This window comes from Asterias amurensis, chromosome 1, assembly GCF_032118995.1.
Source record: "Asterias amurensis chromosome 1, ASM3211899v1".
NCBI classification, from domain to species: domain Eukaryota; kingdom Metazoa; phylum Echinodermata; class Asteroidea; order Forcipulatida; family Asteriidae; genus Asterias; species Asterias amurensis.
In genome coordinates this window covers 31,598,849-31,625,412 of record NC_092648.1, presented here as the reverse complement: position 1 = coordinate 31,625,412, position 26,564 = coordinate 31,598,849, and the positions used below count along the sequence as shown (strand labels likewise).

General features: G+C 38.9%; 1 protein-coding gene across 7 annotated transcripts; it reads left to right on the top strand.

The window, feature by feature from the left end:
* The first annotated feature begins 9 nt into the window (after nucleotides 1-9).
* On the top strand, nucleotides 10-25,714 carry LOC139936824 (cilia- and flagella-associated protein 70-like). 7 transcript variants are annotated; one of them, XM_071931690.1, is made up of 28 exons: nucleotides 10-130; nucleotides 1,160-1,253; nucleotides 1,679-1,865; nucleotides 2,710-2,891; nucleotides 3,368-3,544; nucleotides 4,462-4,589; nucleotides 5,351-5,405; nucleotides 5,763-5,857; nucleotides 7,414-7,501; nucleotides 7,903-7,972; nucleotides 8,426-8,487; nucleotides 8,892-9,038; nucleotides 9,805-9,974; nucleotides 10,674-10,796; nucleotides 11,602-11,734; nucleotides 12,156-12,227; nucleotides 12,476-12,661; nucleotides 13,307-13,387; nucleotides 13,637-13,805; nucleotides 14,247-14,435; nucleotides 16,806-16,946; nucleotides 18,758-18,799; nucleotides 19,565-19,585; nucleotides 20,058-20,236; nucleotides 21,176-21,328; nucleotides 21,912-22,073; nucleotides 22,429-22,518; nucleotides 23,067-25,714. In XM_071931690.1, exons 2-28 carry the CDS (start codon nucleotides 1,179-1,181, stop codon nucleotides 23,295-23,297), a joined length of 3,408 nt encoding a protein of 1,135 aa, XP_071787791.1. In that variant the 5' UTR covers nucleotides 10-130; nucleotides 1,160-1,178; the 3' UTR covers nucleotides 23,298-25,714. The 7 variants fall into 7 exon arrangements, with proteins under 7 accessions (XP_071787791.1, XP_071787790.1, XP_071787792.1 ...); XM_071931689.1 differs by having other exon boundaries at nucleotides 9,796-9,974; nucleotides 23,067-25,713; XM_071931691.1 differs by lacking the exon at nucleotides 19,565-19,585 and having other exon boundaries at nucleotides 9,796-9,974; nucleotides 23,067-25,713.
* Nucleotides 25,715-26,564: the final 850 nt, after the last annotated feature.

Genomic DNA, 26,564 nt, shown 5'->3' with positions numbered 1-26,564 from the left:
AGAACTTGTCCAGTCGGTTCATTTCTATGGAAACTTGAAGCTCGGCGGTGTGGAGTTGATGATTGGACTTTTGGAAAATTGATCACGACTTTCTTAAAGCAAAACTAACTGGCTGAGTGGATTCATTGATGTGAGTATGACGTAAATATGTTCAGGAACAAGTGTTATACCTCATTGGCAACTTAAAATGATTCGATCATGGATCCGAGGTGCTGATTAATGAGCCTGTCAGTGTGTGCTGTGACAAAATAAACATCACAAACGTAACATTGAAATTGAATTGATTCCCATTATAAGCCTTTTTCTTTTGAGGTATGGCGGACACAATGCTACAACACTGTAAAGTTGACCATAGAAATAAAACGTATGTTATTCAGTGAAGTGCGCATTTTAGGCGACGCGGCATTTTTACACGTAAACCTAATGACCACCAACATGGTGAGCGTGGCATCAGTCGCGGCGTGTGCATGCGCGTATCACGTCCGCCATACTTCAAAAAGGCTTATTTATTGAGTGTGTGTCAGATTCTACCTCCATGGTCAGAGCCCCACTTTTGTGGCCTATCGTGCTTGTTATAAAGTGACACATTCCATTGCATTGTTTGAATGTATTAAATATTGATTATTTTATTAATAAACAGTCAGCGGTAAGTTGGCTGGTCTACATCATAAACAAAACTTTCAAGTTTCAACAGGAGCCTAGATGTAGAGTAGAGTAGAGTAGACCCAGTGCGCTGTATTCCTTTTTTCAAAATTTTGACATTTATCGGTCATAAATGTAAAATTTTGAGGGAAAAAAGGCATACAGGGCCCCAGTTACTGGGTCTATCAAGAGCCTAACTTTGTTTGTGTTCTTTCATTCATTAATTATTACTTGACCATAATGACTTGAAAAAGACTTGAGAGAGGAGAGTGTACCACATTCAGTTTAGTTTAACCACTTATTCACTTATTGTTTGAATGTTGGCCAACTTGTAAATGCTGCTTACTTGTACCCACCAGCTCACTGCAGCTCATACACAAGTATACATTCACCTGTAAAGTGTTTACAAGTATAATTTACATGGTAAACATCTAAACAATTAAAAAAAAAAAGGTTTTGCTATTTTGAGTTGAACTCTTTGACTTGTTACCTCTTTTGCTGTCATTTTTTTCTACAGGTACTGAGCATCAGACAGTATGGCAGAGGAAGAGTTGCAGAGACACAGAGCTCCGGAGCCTGTAAACATCACTGTGCTCCGAGCGAGACATCTGGTAAATTGCCCCCCCCCCTTCCCCAAAATCACTTCTAACTTCTAGTGGAAAACCTTAAAGTCTATGGGAAACTTTCAAAAGGGCACTAAGTCCAAGACCAGGGGCAATGTGTTATTCTAGGCCTGTTTTAGCTTTGTACACTGTGAAAACCGGTTAATTTATTTAGTGTGCACAGAAAAAACAACCAGCAGCAGTAGCTGAAAGGTTTACTTGACAATGACAACAGTATAAACACAGGTAAAAATACAATTACGTACTTGAGGGCAGTAGTGTCAGAGCTGTAAAATTTCATGTGTTTTGATGATGACAATGAATTCTGATTATTTGATTGCTTGATTTGATTGCCTGATTGATTGATTGATTGCTTGATTGATTGCTTGATTGGTTGATTGATCGATTAATTGATTTGATTCTTTTATCACCAGAGGGGGAGTAAAGGTGACGGCCTAAGTTCCCTCGTCAAAGTCGAGTATGGCAGCAGCACACTCGGAGAATCGGCAAAGGTAGACTCCACTAATGATGTGGCGGCTGAGTATAACTTCAATGCTAAGTTTGATTGCAGCTTTGACGATCCCATTGTACTGGACGAGATTGCCTTTAAACCTGTCCTAGGTCAGTAGATTTTTTGTGTGGGTAAATTTTCCTCTGCATTTGTAATATTTCTTGCCTTGGCTGAGGTTTGCGGTTGCACCTAGTGTAAATCCATTTTGAGTAGCGTTCTGAAAAGAACTGGTAGTTGACAAATAAATGTTTCAATCAGTATGCTTTGATCATCAACGTTTTGATCAGTATGCTCACGTTAAGTTGTCAACCACCAATTTTTTTTTCAGAACCAACCCTACTCAAAAGAGGTTTACACACGGTGCTACTACTTCCACCATGCAAAGTTTCAAATCCTATTTGCAGTATCTAATTATATAGACAGTCCTAAGCAAAATTAAGTCTTAAGAAAACCAGGTGTGGAATTTCAATTGCCCTTTTTAAACTTTGTGGGAAAGTTCTGCATGGGTGCCAAGAAAAACACGTCTTTGCAGTATTTCTAGCATCAAACTTAACAATCTTTTTTAAGAAGCCATTACATCTAGGACCTTCTTCTGGGACAAAATGTTGCCCAGCAGGAGACCTTTGATAGCAATTGTTCCATCTGGCAGGCACCAAACGATTTAATCAAGCAAAGACAAGCTCAAAACCCATTTCATTCAATAAGATTTTTCACCTTCTGTTATTTTGTTATAATGTCTTCTCAGGTGTCAGTTATTTTCTGTGACAGGAGTGTCTTTATGTGACAGACATGGTGCATTACAAGTCTCTATTATTATGAAGCTTTTAATAATCTCACTGTAGTAAGTCAAGTTCACCGCTTGTATGCATCAATTGGTTTTGCCGCATCTCTTGCTTTTTGAAACCCTAAACTATCATAATCCTTCAACCATCCTCCACTCATCCCATCTTCCAGTGACTGTTATTGAAGTCCTCCCTAAGGAGAAGAAACAGAAGGAAGAGAAGACTGTTCTCCTCGGCCAGTGCACCGTGGACCTCCTGCCTCTGGTCCGAGGAGAAACCAAGTATAAGAGTACTCTTGTCATTCATTCTCTGCCCGGCTCACCGCTGGAGAGCATCCCGGCTGACGGTCCTAAGGTATTGATGTGTTTGTTTGTGTATCTTTTCATCTCTATCTTTCATTCTTTGTGAATCCAGGATTTTCTTGAAGACCTCTCCTTTCTATAACAGTCATGATAGTCTTCCTACTTTGCCTTGATTTCCAATTTGTTATTTGCCCTTAAAAATTGTGATCAAGAAGCCTGAAAAGGACATTAAAGTCAACACTTAAAGGACAGCCCTTTGTACTCACTAGAAATTTTCCTACATTTTTTTCAAGGCCCAAATATCAAGGATGTATATCTTTTATTAGTATACCTTTCAACTGTTTCGAATGTTGAATGGTTTATTTTTGAATTACCTCTCTTGGTTTTATTAATAGGATTGTTTTTTTATTGTATGTATTCTTGTGGCCGTTTTTATTGCGTATTTTATAACTGGGAAAACACTTTTCATGTTTACATGATGAATAAACAAATCTAATCTAATCTAATCTAATCTCTATTTCCACCCAGGCGGAGATTGACGTAGTTGTGTCGGTGACCGAGCCCTTATTGTCTGAGGATCAGTTGAAGGAGAGCAACCTACTGACGATTACTGTAGAAGCTGGATACTCCGTCCCTGAGACATGGAACCCCAGTGGAACTCAGTACATGTATAACATTACACTACCGGTACCACTGAATGCTGAGGTGGGTTAATGGCTTTATGGTACCTACTTCTAATACGCACCAGGTTGTTTTTTTTCTTCGTTTTTTAGTTTTTTTAATGAGATATTGCCCAACACTCAAGGCCAGACAGCCACTACAAGGTTAGGGCTACAATATGAGACTTTCTGGGATGATAGGTGGCAGCAGACTTACTGGGTAAAGCCATTGTTCTCAGAATTCAGCGCATGTTCAGAACTACGTAAACGATGGAAATTTACCCGGTAAGTCTGCTGCCACCTAAAGTTGGAAAGTCTCTCATTGTCTCCGGTGGCATGTTGCCAACTACCTCTACTCCAGGGTTATCCTCCTCACAGTCTGTAAAGATGCGAGTTTGGTGTGTAATGCAGAAAGTAATAGAAGAGGAAAACAAAGATAAATAGAAAACAAACAAAAGTCATTGCTCATCAGATTCCTGCCTTTTGGTGAGATTTGCTGAAGCACCGTTTGTAAGTCTCTTTTGAGTTGTGTTGGTTCTAAAAAGAGCTGGGTTCTCCTATACAGTAAGAGCATACTGATTGAAACATTGAGTTGTCAACCATGGGTTCTTTTCGGAACCCAACACTTGCACATGGTGCTACTTGATTATACTCAGACCTTATTAATTTTCAAATCTTACTTAGTTTCTTGCCTTCTTGAAACATATAGAAAGGTTAGCGGTAACACCATCTCCAGAAGACGATCAGAGCATACTGATCGAAACGTCGAGTTGAAACCAACGGTTCTTTTCAGAACCACCCCAACTCATTAGAGATGGTCATTACATTGTGTTACCGCAAACCTTTCTATATCGTATTTCCACCATGCAAAGTTTCAAATCCTACTTTCTTGAAACCTCTTTATATTTCAAAGGTTTTCTAATGTTTGGATAAGTGATTTTTTTTATTGTTTGTGTCTTCTAGAGGGAGTCAACCGTAGTGATATCCAACGGAGTCTTAAAAGCAGTCAATGATAAGGAGCCTCCATCCAAACAGAAGAAATGGCCTGTACCTGGAGGGGCTCAAGGGGGCGCTGTCTTCATCCCGGACAAGTAAGCTTCAATCACTGTTCACTTTAGCTGAGCACGCTCGACCTGATGATGATGACTGATCACTAGAAACAATTTATGAAAACTGAAGTTTTGGTTACGTTTGCTTATTAAAGGCAGTGGACACTATTGGTAATTGTCAAAGACTAGCCTTCACAGTTGGTGTATCTCAACATTTGCATAAAATAACAAACCTGTGAAATTTTGAGCTCAATCGGTCACCGAACTTGCGAGATAATAATGAAAGAAAAAAACACCCTTGTCACACGAAGTTGTGTGCGTTTAGATGGTTGATTTCGAGACCTCAAGTTCTAAACTTGAGGTCTTGAAATAAAATTCGTGGAAAATTACTTCTTTCTCGAAAACTATGGCACTTCAGAGGGAGCCATTTATCACAATGTTTTATACCATCAACCTCTCCCCATTACTCGTCACCAAGAAAGGTTTTATGCTAATAATTATTTTGAGTAATTACCAATAGTGTCCACTGCCTTTAAAATGATTGCGTTGCTATATTTTTTTACCATTACACTTGTGTATTAGGCACTGTATACTCAGTACTTTCCCAATTTCTGTGAAAAAAAGCTAGAGGCAAATCACTTAGGTGGGATTCAAACCCAATTCAGAGTTAGTTGGTAATTGAGAGTTACCAATTCGAGAATTAATGTATGAGGTACCAATATGTTACCAATTCTATTTGTTGCCTTTTCATAAATTTATGTAATAAATGACACGATTCAAAAGATTTACTTGATCTGTTTCAGATTCGTCCAAGCTGTGAGCTACGATGAAGAAGATGGAGAACTGGCTGGAAAAGAGGTAATGATAGAATAATCACAACAAACAATCATTATGATTAATGTGTTGTTCCACTGCTGATGAAAAGGCATTTTCAACTGGAAAACCAGGATCAACCTTTAATTTAAAAAAAAGTACCAATAATGATAAGGGACTCTTATAAAGCGCACAAATCCACCAAAGCTGCTCAAGGTGCTGTAACAAAAGAAGAGAACAACAAAATGGGAAGGGACCAAAAGATAACTCAGTTAAGAGGAACTACATGCTTTTGACTTGAGGTGTGTTTTGAGAGACTACTCTAAAACTTGTAACCTTTACCAGTAGCATTTTTTTAATTTGTCATTACTCCTCTGCCATCCTCCTCCCATCCACTCTTAGGATCGAGAGTTTCGCGTGGAAGTAGAGACGGACAAGAACCGAGTCATCTGGAATTGTGAAAGGCGTTGCTACATCGAACCATCTGCCGTGCAAAGGTATGCATGGTTCACAAACCCTAACTTTTACTAAGTGCAAATTTCTTTTGTTGGTGAGGAATTCTTTGCAATAACATCACATAGAGATCCACATAAGCCTTTTTGAGATATGGCGGACACAATGCTACAACACTATAAGGTTTGGGTAAATTTGTGCGTATTGACCATAGAAATAGAACGTGTGTTATTCAGTGAAGTGCACATTTTAGGCGACGCAGGAGTTTACACGTAAACCTAATGACCACCAACATGGTGAGCGTGGCATAAGTCGCGCCGTGTGTGACGCGTGTATCACGTCCGCCATACCTCAAAAAGGCTTATGGTGAGGTGCATTACACAAAGATTGCAGCTGCATGCAGGTAGTCTGTTTGGCATGTTTTGCTCTGCTGCCACTAAAAGGCCTCTTCCACCAAACTCAAATACTTTGAATCCTGTGCAAGTTGTACCATTACCATACCATTTTCCTTATGTAGTCTCTAGCCCTTTTTGCACTGTACCTCTTTTGTGGCATACAGTCCAGGGAGGCCCCGGGACCTTTTTTTTACCCCTTGGTTTAAACCCCAGCGCACTTTCATACCGTGCCCCTATTCCACAGGGTTCCAGTTGCATGTTTCAAGAATACCTCAGGGGTTTTACTGCTTACCCCTACTCCTGGGAATGGATGGCTATGGACCCTTCCCATGAAATATGCTAATTACATTCACGCATGCATACAGACCCTGTTGGTTGGCAAACGCCTTAGAGTTGTGCACTAAGCAGACGCGCAGTCGCGTCTGCGTCACAAAACAGCGCGTGTACAAAACAGCGCGATGTTCCCTCATTTTGCCAACCAAAACGTTAGTGCACAACACTACGTGCAATTTACATAGTTCATGGGAAGGGTCTATTCCCCGGGGTATGCTCATTTGCCAGGCTAGATCGGGAGTAAAGCGATCATAGTGTGGAAAGGCCGGCTGTTATTTCCCCCGGGGCGAACCCTGTGGAATAGAGTAGTGGTAAAAGGGCTTCTGTAGCTTATCACTCCACTTTTGGTTTTGTCATCTTTGTCTCTACATTTATCTTAAAGACAGTGGACACTATTGGTAATTGTCAAAGACCAGTCTTCTCACTTGGTGTATCTCAACATATACATGAAATAACAAACCTGTGAAAATTTGAGCTCAATCGGTCGCGAGATAGTAATGGAAGAAAAAACACCCTTGTCACATGAAGTTGTGTGCTTTCAGATGCTTGATTTCGAGACCTCAAATTCTAAATCTGACGTCTCGAAATCAAATTCGTAGAAAATTACTTCTTTCTCGAAAACTACGGTACTTCAGAGGGAGCCATTTCTCACAGTGTTTTATACTATCAACAGCTCCCCATTACTCGTTACCAAATAAGGGTTTATGCTGATAATTATTTTGAGTAATTACCAATAGTGTCCACTGCCTTTAATCCGATAACGTCTCCCAACCAAAATGTCCACGTTATATTTTATTGCATATCTTTTTCTCAAGTAAAATAATACAGTAAAATCTCTGAACATTTTGATTTTGTTTATATATTCTCAACAGCCTGCAAACCAAGATCGCACATACACGCTTTTGGCCTGTAGAGCTAATGAGGATGCCTATGCCATCAGCAGCCAAGGCTAAAGGAAAGGTAACTAACATTGAAAACTGTTACATTCACATATAAATATCGCCCTCTTTTGTCAACTAACCTACTTCACCAACATGGCTGTCTAGCAGAAATAAAAGCTAAGTTTCACAGCGCATAAAAGTCAAGTCTGTCTCAACCTCCATTTTCATAAGGCATAGTGAACACCATACATACAAAACAGTATCAAAATTACTCAGTTGACCAGTCTAGTTGGTTTTCAAAACATGTTCTCGGTACCACCACAGAATTAACTTTGTTTTTGTTCATCTTTGTCAAACTGACTGAACAAAGTGAAAGACAACGAGCATTATACATATTTAGTATAACATCATGGAAATTAACTTGAACATTTGACTTAATTTTGAAACAATTTGTTACTCCTGATTTCTATTTTGTTTTAGGAAGAGGATAATCCGATATTCTTCCATGGTGTTGCGTACGTCAACCTCGCTCCACTGCTGTATCCTGGAGGTATGTAGACATAAGCCAACAACAATTAAGGGCACAATTTCATAGAGCTGTTTAAGCAGAAAATAGTTCTGAAATAATTCCTGCTAAGTATAACTTTACATGGTGTCAGTCACATATTGCACATCTGTCACGTATAACACAGCATTATTGGGTGGTAAACTTTTTCTGGTAAGCACAATTTTGTTGATGCCTAGCTACCTTTTTTGTGTTTAAGAAGCTCTATGAAATTGGACCCTGTACCCAATTTCACTGCTTAAGCCTGCAGAAACCTGAAGACGAGCAGAGTATCTATATCAATGACTCTCTTCCCCAGCCCCCCCCCCCCCAAACGAAAAAAACTTTCCACATGGTTAAACCCGCAAGCTTCCTTTTAAGCATTTAATCCAAGTTATGCTCATTTAAATGAGATGAAATTAAATGAGAACTTATTGTACTGATTTATTTTTACTCCAGTGAACAAGATCAGAGGTGCTTTTAGAGTACACGCATATAATGAGGCAGAAATTGTTGAGAAGGTAAATATGTGGTTTTCATTTCTTTATTTTTGGTAAGTTATAAAACTGCTGCTATCAATGCAACACTACAAGAACATGGGTGTTACTGTGTTACTGGTCGATGACCATGAAATAGAAGCCATAGGCTGTTCTTTTTGGGCTTTAACACAGGTTTTTGTTTTGTTACATGGCTCAATAAAGATATCATGAACGAACATTAGCGTTGTGTAGAGCAGACAAGGACAGAAGAAAATTTGAGAAAACTAGGTTTGGCTGTTGTGTTTTAAATATGTTGCACTGGGTAACCAGAGGGCCTCTCTTTGTGTTCAGAACAGGAGAAAATAATCTAAGATAGATAGTTTATAAATAAACTTAACTTGAAAATTAGTTTCCGAACAACATGATTTGTCCGTTTTGGTTTAAAGACTAAGAGAAAGGGAGGTCTAGCTGAAGAGGCAGCTAGAATGGCCACCTCAATGTACAGGAATGCATCACCGTCCATCAAGGCAGGCAAGACGGGTAAAGATGAGAAAGGAGGCGGTAAAGACAAAGATAAAGATGCTGCCAAGAAGGTAAGAGATGAAGTATCAATTATAATCAGTCTTTTGGTAACTCCCCTGGGGAAACAAAAAAATTGTGTAAAATGGGGTTGGACAGCTGGACATATCTGCCCCAATTTTCGCTCGTGCATGGCAGAATAAAGAATTCAGACATAAAGAAAATGTTAAACTAAACTAAAACAGCCCAAACCAAGTGGCAGTGGTGAGTCTGGATCTTCTTAAATCTTCTTTAAAAATATAATTTACTCTTTGAGTTCTGTCAAGAAGCGAAAGTAAAGATGGAAAATACACAGGGCTTGAGATTGGTACCTATAAGTAGCACTAATAATGTCAACAACATTTTAGTCTTGGGGAAAGGGTGTTATAACCCTCCTCCAACCACTGCCACAGTACAGTTAATGGATACTGCTGTCAAGATATTTATAGGAGTAGCACCACTGCTCGCAGGGATTGTAACTAAATGATCACGCTACACGCCTGTATTGACCCATTTCACCTGACGTCATCATCAGAATAATCTTGGATGCGCCATTTTGGTGGTCAATGTCAAGTGTGTTATTCAGTGAAGTGCGCATTTTTAGGTGGCGAGGTGTTTACATGTAAGCCTATTGACCACCAACATGGTGAGCGTGGCATCAGTCGCCGCGTGTGACGCGCGTGCAAGGGGTCAATACAGCGTTTTGAAACTTAAACTTCAAGGCTAGCACTAGCACTCTAGATCTTTGAACCAGCGGCGTACAGTATAGTTATGTTGATATTTTGTTTCAAGCCGTCCCAGATGTTGAAACCTGGCCAGCAAGCCCCGGATGCTATGTCAGAGGTAGAAGCTCCTGCTAGCCAGAACCTAGAGGGCATGCAGTATGACGAAGCTCGTACCTACATCATCCTAGAGTTCAGTCTACAGAGACCCATGGTGCCAAAGAGGGCTCCCGAAGAACTGGCTAAAAGGTTAGAGCAGAAGTGATCAAGACTATTCTTAAACAAATGACACCCGAAACCCCCTCAGAAAACTTATACAGGAAACCTTTTTATTCATTATTACACCTGAAGACGGTCAGAGAATACAGATCAAAACGTTGAATTGTTTCACCACTGGGTCTGTTTAGAACTAACACAACTCATAAGAGTGACTTATGAGCTTGGTGTCCATGCAAACTTTACTAGATTCTGCCTTCGCTCATCACACCTACAGTACTAATACAGCCTGTAAACATTTGAGTCCGTCTTTTACCTGAAGACGATCGGATCATGCTAATCGAAATGTTGAGTTATTCCATCAAATCTCATTTACACAGTGTTATCACACCTTACTAGATTGTATCTCCACCATACAAAGTTTATTATCCTACTCATGTACATGGTTTTGCAGTAAACTTCACGAGATTGTATCTCCACTTTGCAAAGTTTCAAATCCTACTCGTGTACACAACCATTGTTACAGTTATGAGCATGTTCAACAAATTGTACATTTGAGACCACAATTCATTTTTTTATTTTTTTTACTGCTAGAGTGTCTTTTAATCAATATCGATGAAATGAATAAACCATTAATATATAACAAAGCAAATTTTCATTTTATGGACAATAACAATTTAATTGAATGGACTTTCATTGAATATATATTAATGATATTTTTCCTTAATCCAGGGTGGCTGAGTACATCCCACCTAGACCTCTGTTTCCAAGAAGGACCAACGGTGCTCAGAGAGCCGTAGAAGACTTTCATCAGCAAGTAGCCAACATTGGAAACATGGTCCTTGAGGAATTCAGGTACATCTTTACATCCCTCTGTTTTGTTTTCTGTTTTCAGGCATCCAACTTTTTATCTGATCAGCTGTTTTTGTTTTAAAGACATTGGACACTATTGGTAATTGTCTAAGACCAGTCATCTCACTTGGTGTATCTTAACATATGCATAAAATAACACACCTGTGATAATTTGCGCTCAATCGGTCGTCGAAGCTGCGAGATAATAATGAAAGAAAAAACACCCTTGTCACAGGAAGTTGTGTGCTTTCTGATGCTTGATTTCGAGACCTCACACTTGAAATCAAATTCAAGGAAAATTAATTATTTCTCGAAAACTATGTTACTTCAGAGGGAGCTGTTTCTCACAATGTTTTATACTATCAACAGCTCCCCATAACTTGTTACCAGTTAAGGTTTTATGCTAATAATTATTTTGAGTAATTACCAATAGTGTCCACTGCCTTTAATAGTATTTTAATGATTTCTTTTTATGCAAGTTGCCTGACACCCAAGGCCTGTAGGCCACTTCAAAGTGTGGGCTACGATCAACTATTCATCCAGGGGCCGCTGCCACGTACTCCTGGGGCTGAAACAGGGTTACCCTCTTTACAGTCCTTACAGATGTAGGCTTGGGTATCATCAATCCGAAGCCTGGCTAGTAGATCAGAAAGCACTACCTCCCCAGACATTTTGTTTATTTGATAACAGTGCCTTAGAAAGCTGAAAGATACTGTGCAAAGTTCAGTTTGATTATTAGCCATTTCCTCTATCTTTCAAAATACAAAGTGGCGCACATATTAATTGAATGAATCATTTTGTTGCACAGGAGTGAGTTTGGCAACCAGCTGGATAACGGTCAGTTACCATGCTCTAATGATGCCCAAGAAGAAAGGAAAAGAAAGCTCATGTATGAACTCAACACATCTGGCAAATACTTTGCTTTCAAGGAACAGCTTAAGGTAAGTTCTACTAACGGACAAGCAGACGACACTTCCAACAAAACAGAATGTCAAACTTAGCAGATAGCTCTTGTACAAACTCTAGAGAAATACTTTGATTACAAGGAGCAGCTTAAAGTTAAAGTTCTACTAGCGGACAAACAGACAATTCATTCATCTTTAAACTGTAGTTTCTTATGTAAGATTAAAATCATGGAGCTCTGAAATGTTTCCGCCCTATAAGAACAGATCCTTATATCCAAGAAGCCACGGCCTCCAGGGCTGGTACAAACCCACGACCATGAGCAGACAATAGCTGCATCTGATAGGAGGAGATGGGCAAGAACTAAAAGCTTACAGGATTATTTTGAATTCAAGAAAACTTAACTCATTGACTTGCTACACACATGTGCAAATTTTCTGTTCCTTTTATTTCGTCTAGCACTCTGTGGTTAAGATCGTGCGTGAGAAGTACCTCAAGACCAGTGCCTTTAACAATAAGGAGGAGCTACAGGTAAGGATTGGGGCACAAGAGGTTGGAGTGGGTGGGGGGGGGGAGTATGATTCTTGGGTGTAGACCTTCTAATGTGAGGGTCACAAATATAGCAAAAGTATTTTGTGAAATGTTCTTCTGACTCGTGAAGTAACATTCGTTGTGTTCAGGGTCCAGTTACACAAATAGTAAAAGTATCGATGTAAAAGACGTGTTTTTCAAAGCTTTATAAAAACAGAAATTAATTTCTCCTGTCTTTTTTCCATCAGGCCTTCCTGAGTGAGCTCTATGTCTTCCTAGTGGACCAGATGCATGCTGGGATAGGCAAGGTGCTGTCGCTTGAAGACGAGACCCCAGTGCCAGCTCCTCTGACTGACTCCGCCCAGCTCAAGCACTTTGCCAGAGAGGCGGAGGTGAATGAGGACTTTGGACTGGCTGCCAAGTATTACCAGGAGGTAGGTTCTTGAAGACTCGATGGTTTTGTACACCCCCTCACTCTTAGGGCCAGGGTCCAGTTTCACAAAGCTGTTAAGCAGAAAATACTGCTTGACAAATGTGTTTGCTTAGCAGAAATTGAGTGCGGCATATGTCACAACAAAGTTAACTTCATGTAATCTTGGGTGGTAACCTGTTTCTGTTTAGCAATACTTTTCTGTGCTTTGCAAGTTTTTGTGCTTACAGGCTTTTTGAAATTTGGCCCTTGTCACTCGAGGCAACATTCCCAGGCAACTTGTTCAGTGGTTTAATTTTCACTACCGTATGGCGGCCATTAACAAATCAGAAAAGGGAAGACAAAGGGTCTCCATATGGAAATTCTAAACACAGGGTTGCTTCACAAGGAATTGTGTGTACAAAGTCTACGGGGCATTGGAAAGAACAAAGATGTCTCCACAGGGATGCAAACAATAGAATGTGTGCATTGCTACAGGACCATTTTGGTAGCATACAAGCAATTGTTTAACAATATCCCAAGAAAATTATAAGAACATTCCAATAAGAGTAGTAAATGAAGTGGATGGGAATCATCAAGTTGTATCAAGATATCTAATCTGTTACAAGTTGTGCTTATATTTTGTTGGCTTATTGATGTTTTTTGGCAGAGACTTGCCCGTAACAGGAACGACGCTGACCACTGGTTTGACTATGGATCATTCTGCCTCCTCATCAATGACATCTCAAAGGTTAGTCTATACTTGGGTCATTAAAATATGCACAGTTTTTTGCGAGCTTAAAGGGTGGTATACTTTTAGTAATTACTCTTAAAAGAAATGGCAATAAAACATTTGGTTAGAAGTCTACAGCAGCTTTTGATAGTGCAAAACACAGAATATTCTTCCTACTTTAGTCTGATTTCCAATTTTTTTGCTCTTAAAAAAAATCTGAAAAATATTCTAGCTTTACAACGTCTTTTGTTTATAAAATAACTACAGGCTGAGGAGTGCTTTAAGGAGACGGTTTCCATCAATGCACAGCATCTTTATGGTCTCCTACTCTATGGAGTCATCTGTTCTGTTGAGGAGAGGAACGAAGTCGCAGAGACGTTCTTTGAAACGGCTTCCTGTGTGGATCAAGACAGCGTACTAGCCTGGACCATGTTAGGTGTGTTTCATTTAGCCTTTATAAACTATTTGGGACTTCATCAAATCAACAATGTTTTCTTTGTTCCTTTGTGATTCTTCATGCCAAAATCAGGCACTACCGGCCAAAAAAATGTGTTTATTTGCTCATCAAATAGATAACCTATGTATATAAACCATTCCTCTAATATTTTCAACTCCCTAGGGAGCCCAAGGGGTTAATCCAACAGAGTACTGTCTCAGTCCCCTAAGGTTCCAATTTAAACGCCTGGGTCAAGAGAAGTAACTTATGATTAAGTGTCTTGCTCAAGGACACAAGTTTCATGATAAGGTTTCTAACCCACACTCTGTAGATTCAGCCATCTGAACGCGAATCTGGTGCGCCAATATCCCTCGGCCGTGATACACGTTCATGAAAAAGCATGACATTGAACGAAACCTTCTGCTCTTCCAAATTTTTCAGGGCTATTTTACGACGGGATAAACAACGACATCCAAGCAGAGTATGCCTTCATGCAGGCGCAGAAGATCAACCAGGCCAACGCCGTGGCCAAGATGAAACAGCAACAGGCCATAGAGCAGCAAGCCAATGCCTCACAGGCTCCGGGCGGTAACGAAGCCAAGATCACTGAGGAACCTGCCAGCGAAAAGGGTAAGTTGTAAACTGGATGGTGCATCAAAATAGTTGTTTCTTGAGAAAATACTAGTAATAAGAAACCTGTGTCGTTCATATATTTTAGTGGCTAGATCAATGCGCTTTAACAACATTTCCCCAATTTCAGAGCAAACACTCCTTCAAAAGAGATTTAATACATGGTTGTACGCGCAAGGTTACTATTAGTTTAGTTTATTCTTAACATTACCCCTGTTCATTGGGTATACTTAGTAATCGACAAACAACCAATCTCATCTCTCTGGGGAGCATATACCATCACGATGTTTATATAAGTGCCATTAATAATATCATCATAACACCATCTCAGCTCTGCATGTTACCATTTATACACGTGGGTTAAGAGGAGCAATTTATGGTTTATCAGTAAAAATGCAGACCATGATCATTGCAAGTTTTTAAACAGAAATCCGTTATTTAAAGTGTCCAATATTTTGCTGATACTATTTTAAAAGTTGGATTACCATGTTTTGTTGTTTGTTTCTTTCCACTGAAAGATCAAGTTTTTCAATTGTCATTTCATCTGCTTGTAATATTACTCTAGATACATATTTTGCTTGAGATTTGTTTTACATAATTTATGGTTTATACTTATATTTCACACATGAATCAAAAGACCTTTATCATGTCACAACCAGTTTGATCATGTTCCTTGTTTGACCTATGAACATGCATATTAATTAACAATACGCAGAAAAAAAGGACCAGACCATATTCCCATCCAAGCTCAGTTGGGTCACAATGTTCTGTGTAGATAGTTCCTGTCTTACAGTGTAAAGTAAGCCACCTTTACTGGTAGTTGGTCATATTTTCTTTTTATGCAGAACTATGCGTTTTGCGTAAATATTGCTTTTGGCACACCTGAGTTTAATAACCTTTCTGCATGATTCGTCAGCTGGCCACTTGGCTGTGTAGTAAAATTAAAGCTCTTCACGCACCTTTAAAGGAACACTACAGAATTGGTTTTGCTGTAAACAAGTTGCTGGCAGTGTAAGCACTTTATGTACTCGACCAAATACATAAACTGACAAACCTGTAGAAGTTCGGGATCGATCGGCCATCTGGGTCACGAGAGTGAAAAACGATTACAAATTTTGCATTGCATCGATGCCAAAACAAAAATGAATAAAACGCTCACTGAGCGATAAACTCCAACGCGAAATTAGATTATTTATTTTTCATCAAATATGAAATTTCAGATAGAAATATTTTAAGGGATGTTTTCTACTATCATCATCATTAGACCGTGTGAGTTTCATGTCTGTGTTAAGTCTGTGATCTATACGATTTTTGTTTTTTACCAATTCTGTAACGTTCCTTTAAGCGAAAAAAAGATGGAGCCTATAGAGAAGAAGAAAAGTTGCGCAATCCACCTTCCCAATATCCCTTAGTATTCATACCATGGGAAGATTAATCTGTGTAATTAATGATTGAAGCTAATTGTTAATTAATGAAAGTTATGCAAGCAAGACTAGTGACCAGAAAAAATCAATATCGTATTATATAGTTCTCACTTGATGTCACAAAGTGCACCATCTTTGCAGGCAATGATAGTAATTGTCTTCAATGCACAGCTAAAAGTTATGCATAAAAAGCCATATTCTGCCTGCCTGATTTCTATCAAATTCCTTGCATGATTGGTCGGTGAACCACTTGTTCAGAAAAGTGTTAATGCTTGATGCATCTGAAAGCCAACACCCAATTTGCTTTTCATAATTGTTGGAGCCAAACTGTGTAAAACGGCGTCAATCATTCAATGCCCATTCAAACAAAATACTTCACCAATAGTTATCTCCTAGAGGTTGCCATAGGTTAGTCATGCCTGAATGATCAATAAGTAAGGATTGATTTACTGGTAACTGGTTGCTGAAGGTTGCTGTGGAGCATATTGATATATTATTAATGGTTATTTGTGTGTTTCTAATTGTCTGTTTAATGGTCCACTTACCAGCTAGTTAATTGACATAGTTAAGGCCCGGTCCTACTGCAGCGATAACGAGAACGATACGATAACGACGCAAAGAGAACGCATTCCATTGGTTAAATGAGGGTGTGCGCATTCTGCGCGGAGCAATTCAACCAATATAATGTGTTCTCTTTGCGTCGTTATCGTTTTTGTTATCGCTGCAGTGTGACTCGGCCTTAAATGTGAGTGTTTTGTCAAGTGTTGTTTTGAGTTTTTTTAAATCACTCGTTTTGTTTAGTGTGTTGCGGTTTTGTTGTTGTGATAACTTGGCTCTTGTTTGTTCTCTCATTATATTGCTGCTCGCTTTTAACAAACTTCATCGCTTCTGCTTGCTTTGCTTCATTTCCCCCCTCCTCCTTCTCCTGATTGCATTCCATTCTTAGCGGAGAGTGAGAAGGGTCCATTGCTGCCTCAATTCACCAAGACCCCTGCCACGCCCACAGATGCTAAGATACCACTCCGCCCACAATCCAAGGATAAAACCCCGGCCTACAAAAAGCGGATGTCCGTTTCTTCCAAGTCTGGTGAGTGGGTTGAGTAACGTAAGGAAGTTGTCTCTTCAGTTTTATCTTGTACTGACTGCCTGTATGTTGTATCATTGGCCACAAAGATGATAGTGATAGTAGCAATCAATGAAAAACAACAGTTTGTTTTACCTGTTTTGCATCTCAGAAATTTAGTTCACACGCGTCCTTGCATGGTCAAAAAATTATGCTGAACGAAAATCATCCTCGGGTTACATTTCAAACTATTTAACCCACATCACATGACACCATCATCATAATGGCGTCATTTGTGGGAGTTGATGCATGTTCTTGTGTGCTATGTGCGCATTTTAGGTGATGTTGCGTTTACACGCTCATGATGGTAAGCATGTCAGCACAGTGTTAGCCATAAAAATCATCAGGAATCAGTTGCAAGCTGTGCGTACTTCACTGTTCCCGCTCAATGACTTTACTAATAGCAGTTTGGCTTGTTGCAAATAAACTCAAACAATAAATCTAGGAAAGTGGCCTCTGAACAAGCAGAAAGCTTGTGAGCATTGAGTAACTTGCTGACATGGACAAAACTGCTCACATCTTTTAGTTGTGACACTTAGTTTTCAAAACCCATTCCAAAGAAAAATTAACCAGTTGAATCAAAAGATATATATATAAAAGTTAGATAAACAAGCACCAACAAAACACAACATAAATAGGCATTAAGAGTTTGTTGCAGAAGTCTTAGTTGCCTCAAGAGTTCATAGAAACCTGCAGCATGGGTTTTAAACTAGGCGTAGCTCCTCATAACTACATCTAGCCTCAAAATATAAAAAACCTTTTGTGTGACCGCACTATGTGGAAACCTACTACTCCAACTCGGGTATGGAGAGCTCTAGCTATCCATGACCCACAAAAGATTTTGTATACACAACCCAAATAAAGCCATAATGTGGGTTCAAAAGAATGTTAATTTGGAAGGCGCATAGTTGCCGGAAATGTAAATACTGACTTTCTGTGAGGCAAAGTGTGTGGATAGTGTGTACCTGTAGCTGTGCGTGAATTTTCCAGGTCAGTGAGGACATTGTTATATGAAATGCACCATTTCGGAAAGCAAAACACATTTTTTTTGTTATCAAATGCTTGTCATTTATGGCGTGATCGGAAATGATCAGAACTTTGAATTTAAAGTGGGCAGAAGATATTTTATCTTGTTTGGTTGTTACTTCCAATCCATTCAAATCATGAACTACAATCTAGTCCTTTAACAACAGTGGAACTCGGGTAGGGAATTTCATCTTTAAGAGGACAAGATCATTCTATTTTACAAGGGACACTTCCATTGGAAAATCCTAAAGTCTTTGGGAAATTGTTGAAGACTGGCCTGTGTATCTTTTATTCATTTCCAGACCTGATACAAATACCAGGACTGGAATTTCATCTTTTAGAGGGCACTGTCATTTTCAATTTGTAAAGGCACATTAGAACATCCTAAAGTAGAGGACATTTTTTTTGAAAGGGCACCAAGGCAAGGGCAACAGAGGCTGTGTTGCCTCCATAGTTCCAATCCTCACCCACTGGAATTCGCTTCCCTTTACTTGCCACAATACATAAGAAAATGACTATAGTAACACGTAAGCAATGAGGATACGGCCCAGTGGTGTCGCATAGCACAATGGTCCCCTGCTCAATCATAGCTTTTATATGACGTTAATAATAAGTGTTGTGTGTGTCAGTATGTGGTCACAATAGAAGGTTCAACCATCCATATTCCCCACGGGGATGCAAAAGTGCGTATCCATGGTTGTGTGTACATGCGTTTTTACATTGTCTCATATTTTACATTGTCATGCTAGACGGAAATCCATCGGGGAGCAATGAAAGCGATTTTGCTAAAGGTAAACAAACAAAACAGCAGTGGATGCAGTGCATGAAAAACCCTAGAAGCCATGCTGTTTCAATTCCTGCATTTGGTCCTCGTGTGCCAATAAGGAAATAAAAACTGCACTTGAATCACAGAGTGGCACAAAATTGGCTTGTTGTATTAGTAAGGAATGATATTGAAAGTTAAGTTAAAAAAAAATGTAAAAAGTATATAAACGAAGACAAAAACACTGCCTGGCAAATCTGGAACTGAAATATCATTAAAGAAATAACGGGGCTAGAAAAGCTCATTAGGTAGAGCACCGGCACGTTAATCTTGATGTTGCAGGTTCAAATCCCCCTCCAGTAAATGTTTACTTGATCAATATTGATGAGGCTTTCCAGCCAAAGCCACTTATTCGGAAATAGCTGTCAAAACTCAAAATTTGACGATAAGGGTATACTGTTTCGAAACGCCGAGACCACACCTGCTTTTTTAAGAGCCAAAACTCTCACAAAAGAGTGTACACATGGTTGTACCCGCAAGTTTTACTATTTGTTTTTCTTTGAGCCAGTAAGTTTCTTTTGTGGGTGACTTTTAAAACAAAAAGTTGCATCCCCTTTACAGTTATCCCTGTCGTGTTGTTTTTCCCCAAGTTGCGTTGTAAACTTGTGGCTGATCCCTGGCTACATGGCAGTGAAAGGTTATATTCTTTTGAGAGAAAAAAATTTGACTCTAAACTAGACAATTAATTCTAGACTTGGTTTTCATTTACTGCAATGCACTGCACCTCCCACAGGCACAGAAACATCCCAGAAAGGTAAAGCGTGTGTATGGTACTTTCATAAACATTACTATACTAGAATTAACTTTGCTGTGTTGCATTGAAAACTTTAGCGGTAACGTTTTTTTTCAGGAAGTTTGATGGTTTTAGGTGGTGTTCTATAAGCTCAAAATTTAACCATTAATAGCAATACTACTTTTCAAACAAGTTTTAACAAATAATTTTGGATTTGTAAAACTAACCAGTTTTAACTGTGTACATCTGGTAACGGTGTAACATTGCTGCTTTATTAATCAACTTTAAAACCTAACTTTTGTGTGTCCCACAAGGTTATCTAAGTTTGCTGGTCAGTCTTAGGTTTAAATAATTTAACGGTCCTCTAGTATGCATCATTCAATGATACGATAGACTTTAGGTTTGCGCTCTGTCGATACAACAGCAGCAAAAATTGTGAAGTTTTTGGGGTCTGGTTTTAATTTTATCCTGTGGGATTGATTTCTATTGACAGCTTTCAGTCAAGACAACCAGCGTATCCGCAGCGCCACTAGTAACATGCAGGGAAGTAAGATGGGCAGTCGACCTGGCTCTGCCGACCAGGAGGAACAGCAGAAAGAGCAAATACCTGTCCCAGAGTCCAGCATCTTCATGATCGCTGTGGAGTTCCTCTTGGAGGTCAAAGCGACCCAGGTAGGTTGCCTACTCTAGATTCTTGGGCCATGTCTAAATTGGTTGCTATGGCTGACAGTAGGCTTTCATGCATATTGATGAGGCTTTCCAGCCAAAGCCACTTAGTCGGAAATAGCTGTTAAAAATCTAAAATATTACTTATTAATAGACAGTCTGAACACCAGGCAAATATTACCTTATGTAGGGGTCTTTTCCAAACCTAGGCTGTTACTCTGCCTTGGGCTCAGCATTATAATGTTCCTGTCGTGGCCGAGCAGATCAGAGCGCCGGACTCGAGCTCTGGTGTTTCTGATCAGCAGAGTGTGGGCTCTTAAGTCCAAGTCATTTGGTGGCCAGTTGGCTTGTGCGTAAAGCGCTCGCCTCTCACCAAGGTGACCCCGGTTCGACTCCCGGTCAGGGCCATATGTGAGTTGAGTTGTGCATTGGTTCTCTGCTGTGCCATGAGGGTTTCCAGACTATCCGGTTTTCCTCCCTCAGGAAAAAAAATCAAACACTTTCAATCTTGGCTGTGCCCCGCGGTCATAATGGGTTGATGTGGCTGGCAGCTGAAGGCGCCCTTGCATGGCTTCTCGAACACGTTGTAGCCACGTCCTTCGCAATTCAGCTCTAACTGCGAGTAAGGACGATTAGCCCCCCAAACTATTATTATTATTATTATTATGGCACTTGATGCTTTACAATACTTGCTATTTCATTTGTATGTACTATCATTGGTAGAGCATGTAAAAGAACCCAGAACACGTGGAAGAGTACAGGGGTTGATCTAGTGTTTCTGGTTCACAATGCACCCTTGTTTGCAGGTTTCTTCAGTCTTGCCAGCTTGTGATTAAGTTCACGTATGAGGCATCCTTGGTTTCATTACCAGAAATTTATATTAACAATAGTATAATTTATTAAATGTATATTTTCTTTTCATGATTGATGTTTCTTTGTGCTTAGTTCTGTGAGCGAGCTTTGGCCCATGAGTTATTGATACCAAGGGGTGGTCCTACTGCTGTGTACTACGTGGCTCTCGCTAGACTCAAGCTGCAACGGAAGGAGCTTCAGGAGGCACAGGACAGTCTCAATCAAGCACTGCTTCTTAACTACCAGGTTAGTGCTTGAGCGTCAACTGATCTTTTATTCCCATTCAACAATTTATCCATAATTATTTGAACATCTGTTAGGATTGATTTGGCACATTACAAATACCTACTATTATTATTATTATTAATTATTCTGTATTATTAATTAAAATTGTTTGTTTGTTGGGAGGTTTTAATTGTTTGTTTTCTCACTTTTTAAGCCCAAATTTTGCCAAACCAATTTTTACTTTTGACAGGTGATGCTTTCCCATGTCAGATAATTAACAAATAAAATGTGCACAATTGTTTTTACATGGCTGATGGGCGCCAGAACATCAGTATCCTGACAATAATTTAGTAGTTATTTTTTAATAACTACCACTTGTCCCTAAATGGGATATAGCATCTTCAAGATGACATCATATTTATTAAAATTAAAAATAAGCCATATTAACACGAGCAGAATTCATCAAAGAATAAAAGATATTTGTCAAAGACGGTACAGATGTTAACATCAGAAAAATATTAAGGCACAACTATTTATTTGATTTAACAAAAGAGAAAGTCAACTGCACTCGTCTGAAATGTATGTGTTTGTGTTATTTCTTGAGGATCCCAATGCATGGTCCATCATGGGGCATCTACGTTACTTACAAGGCAACATGCCAGAGGCTAAAGATTGCTACGAGAGAACACTAGCGTTTGTTGCCGATGCCAGGGAGATGCATGCAATCTACCTCCGTCTGGCATCTATCTACCTACAAGATGGAGAGGTAATAAGAGTACTCATAGCACTTGATCACCGTCCGAGAGTTTGTCATTATTTACTCTTCTAAGTACATGTATGTTCGAAATATACATATGTTTAGTCTTGGAGAAAGACTCAGGCCACTAATTGTTTGCTTTTATACCACAGTTCCTGTTGGTTGGTAGGCTGTTAGCAACAGCTAATTATATTTTCTTGGTTTCATCTTGACTAATTTTTGTCAATTTTATTAAAGAACCACCATATGTAAATAATAATAAGTTTGTTTGTTTCTGTGTTTTGGGGTTTTTTTTTCTTCTAATAATAGCTAACTGCACTATCTAAGATTTACTCATCTCTTTTGTGGACCTCTGTGTAATTAGTTTCAGAGAGCTAAGGACACGTTTCTACTTGCTTGTAAGCATTCACCATCTTGTATCTCATGGCTCGGTGTCGGCATCGCTTGCTACAGAGTAAGTATCTTCTTATAATATTCACTTGTGGCCTAACTACCCTAATGTTAAGGCCCGTTTCACCAAGCACAACTTTTGTTGTAGGCACAAAGTCTGTGATATGTAACTATGTGATGTAACTATGTAACGATGTACCTATTATTATTGGTTTATTAAAAATTCAAACATCGCAGCCTGAGGGCTGAATTGAGTTAAAAAGATACACAACAAGAATATACATAATAAAAACATTAAAAAGGGAAGTGTTTATAAAACAAATTCTTTAAAAGATTATGTACAATTGACAAAAAAACAACTACTTGGATTCAAGCTCAATTAAAAAACAAGAAGTTAAACAAATTCAACTGTTGAGAAGGGTGGTTAGGGAAGGAATTGGGCTGTTTTTGTACTTGTTAGTTTTACACTTGATTGGGCAAAGTTTGTTAGTATTTCTAAGATTATTGTTTCTGTAGGGTTGGAGCAAATGTGCTTTATCTCTTGAAGTAGAGCCAACAGCGGTGTCATTTTGTTCACTGTACTCTTTCCCGATATTTCAATTTTTCACCCAGTTGGGAGAGATGTCTGAAGCAGAGGATGCACTTTGCGAGGCCAACATTCTGAATAACAGCGACCCCGAGGTCTGGGGTTACCTGTCCCTGGTCTGTCTCCAGACAGAGAGACAACTAGAGGCAGAGCAGGCGTACAAGTACGCCATTAAGGTCAATCTGAAGGATGGTGAACTCCTCAAGGAAATACAAGCTGTCCAAGAGCAGGTCGGCTACGGAAATCCACAGTTCTAAATAGAAGGATTGTGCATCGTGTCATCGACCACCATAATTGATGATAAACAATGGTAAAGTGCACGCATGTATGGGCTGCGCTTGACTCTTAGCCAGTGATAGCATTTTATGCGGGCACGTTTCATCAAAGATGGTGGTCAGTGATGATGTCATGGTTTGTTTACTCCATTGCTTAGGTGCGGAACTGGGTACTGCATGTCCGACAGTTGAGCAGAGACACAATAATTTTCAGATTTGTTTTGCAAAGTGATAAACAAGTTTCGATGTCATCATTACTAAGGTTGATTCACTCCTTGGACTGTTTTCAGGAATTTCTTGGCACTAATGTTGAGGGCCCTATTAAGCACACTTTTACCATGTTTATCCATTATTCTTGGATATGCATGCATGTTTGGAAACTACCTGACCCAATTTAATAAAGCTGATTTAAGCAACAAAATATATTGACAAACAAGTTTCTACTAGCAAAAATGAGCAGGATACAAGTCGCAGATGGTTCAATACATATGACATGGAGTTTTATCTGGTAACCTTAATCTGGTAAGCATAATTGCTATGTGCTTAGCTACTTTTGGGGCTTACAAGCAGCTCTATGTCTAGTGCCACAGCGTCCAACAAACTGCTGTGTCACTTACCCCTAGAAGCGAATTACACTAACCAGCCAAAGTAAGCATGCTTTATGAGTGGTTCCCTCCCAATTTTTGCTTAGAAAATCAATTTGCTAAGCATGTTTTTTTTCATGTTAACGTAACATATGTACTTGATGGGATGGTTAGCAATGTAAACATATGTACTTAATGTGATTTATTCCAGAGAGCAGCGCACTCTCAGATTTTAACTTTCACAATTTGGTGTCTTTGCTAAGGTTAAAAATATAAAGGTTCATGATTTGCACATAACTTACACGTATAAAGATGGTCATGATGGAAAACTTCCCTCAAAATATATTTGAGATGTAAATAATATTTCCGTGAAATATTTTAAATTTGTAAATTGAGTACATTCTCTTATTTTATTTTTTTCGATGGGTTTTTTTTTTGGGGGGGGAGAGGGGGGTGTATGTTTTTTTTTTCCACAAAGGTTTGTTTTTGAGCCTATTCATAACTAATACAAATACTTAAAATGTAAAGTCTGACGTTTTTGTGTTTCACTTGTAAATATTACACAAAGTATTTGTCAAGTTTATTATTATTCATAAACATTATTGTTGACCAAAGAAGAAAAAAATAATTCCGTCCAAAAACAATCTTCCTTTGTAAAGTTTCCGTCCAATTTGTTTACAAAAATTACAAAGTGCAGAAATTCTTCTTACCCACTCCACTCAACTTTCCTTGTGGTTTATAATTTGTTAGTTAATATAAAGTTATAGAATTATTTTGTAAAGAAATTATACTTCGAACAATTGTTGACTTGTGGATATCAGCAAAAACTTTCTTAAAATAGGTTGAAGCATTTGATACTTTTTAATTCGGTATTATTTGTAAAAGTATTCCCTACTGTGATGAAGAAAAACAATAAACTTCTTGTCCTTTATCAATGAAAACAATTTGCTGATCATTTGATTCCTAAGGTTTTTAAAAATGTTATTTTTTAAGATTGGTAAGGATGACCAATATTTTAAATTAGAGAACTGCTGTGGAAAACTGAGAAAAAAACTTTACCAAGTTGTGTGTGCTTGGCTATTTCATGCTGTTTTCGAATAACCAAATTGCAAATCAGAACAGTGCACCCGAATGAATAAGTACAAGTAATTTAGGGATTAAACGGGATCTCTGTCATGGTCGAGTGTTGGGTTTTCCCTTGCAAACTACTGTTAACAACTTCCTTTTCTGTTTGCCTCACAATTTAAAGACTTAAATAAACCCATATTAACCCAATCCCCAAAACACCATGCAATAACAGTATTGAGACTAACTGTTCCCCTCCAAATGCAAGGTCATCGGGTAACAATGGGTTTAACAAAAAATACCTGGATAACAAAACAAATGCGTCGCTGGCTTTATTTTCGGGGAATCCCCGTTGCTTTCCTGGCAGTGGTGACGTCGTGAGTTTGCTTTGTGAAAGTTCCAATAGATTACTAATATTATATGGTCACCGGAGCGAAAGAAGTGTTGTATATTCGCGGATGTTGGTTCTAACAACTGATGTATTTAGGTATTTTGTCAAAAATAATACACGGAAACCGCAATGGAAGTTGTGACGTAGACAACATTCAAAGTTTGTTAACCGGATTTGGTCTAACCCAACGTCTTCTTAAATAAAGTATACCTTTGGTTTTTGGAGCTGCTCGATTGTTTAAATCCTATAAAACGTAGATGTATATAAAATAAAACTAGCATGTAAACAGTTTCAATTCAAAATGTGGTCGTGTTTTTTAGATGTCGCCGAAACTCCTTGGCAAATAATCCCCATAAGAATACACACTCTGAGACGCCTCATAATCAAATTTTGGGATGATAACAAGTGATTTCTTTTTCCATAGTCGCAGTAGACTTACTCCAAAGTTAAATGATAAAAACAGCTGTACTTCTAACAACGACAGTTTGTATTGCCATTCATTTTCAGAGTCATTAGGCTACCAAACGTGTAGAGCCCCTTTAAAACAATCGCACAACATCGGTAAACAGTACTGTCCAAAGGCCCACGCTTCGTGTATCACAACTTATATATAAAATAACAAACCTGTGCAAATTTAGGCTCAATCGTCGGTCATCGGAGTCGGGAGAAAATAACGGGGAAACCCATTCTTGTTTCCGCACGTTTCGCCGTATCATGACATGTGTTTAAAATAAATCCGTTATTCTCGATATCGAGAATTTATAACTGTTGTAATGTTTTCTCAAAAAGTAAAGCATTTCGGGGAATAATATTTCAATGGAATCTTTCACCATGATCTTCTATAAACCCTGTGAGTTATTTGTAAGTCTGTGAACTTTAAATTTTTGTTCTGTTCAGAAAGTGTACAATGGCTTTAAACCGCGAAGTTGCCCTACATTTCTGCCCTGTACCGTGTTGTGTGCTAGCCACGCAACTTTACAGTTAAAACGGACACACCCAGTGTTATTCTTCATAATGAACTTGTGAACAGAACCAGCTTATAGAACATTCAATGTGAGAGTTTGACTCTAGTGAGGCGTGAGTGTTGGGGAGAAGTAACAATATCGCATTAACAAATGGTTACGCATAACTGTACGACACACCCATTAAATCACTGCTTTGAAACGAGACGACCCTAAGGTATATACCAAGTGACGTAAACACTTAGCA

Coding starts and splice junctions, on each gene's coding strand:
- LOC139936824 (XM_071931689.1), top strand. CDS start 1,179: ATGGCAGAGGAAGAGTTGCAGAGACACAGAGCTCCGGAGCCTGTAAAC. Junction 13,388..13,636: donor TCATCAATGACATCTCAAAG/GTTAGTCTATAC, acceptor AAATAACTACAG/GCTGAGGAGTGCTTTAAGGA. Junction 22,519..23,066: donor TCGGCATCGCTTGCTACAGA/GTAAGTATCTTC, acceptor TTTTTCACCCAG/TTGGGAGAGATGTCTGAAGC.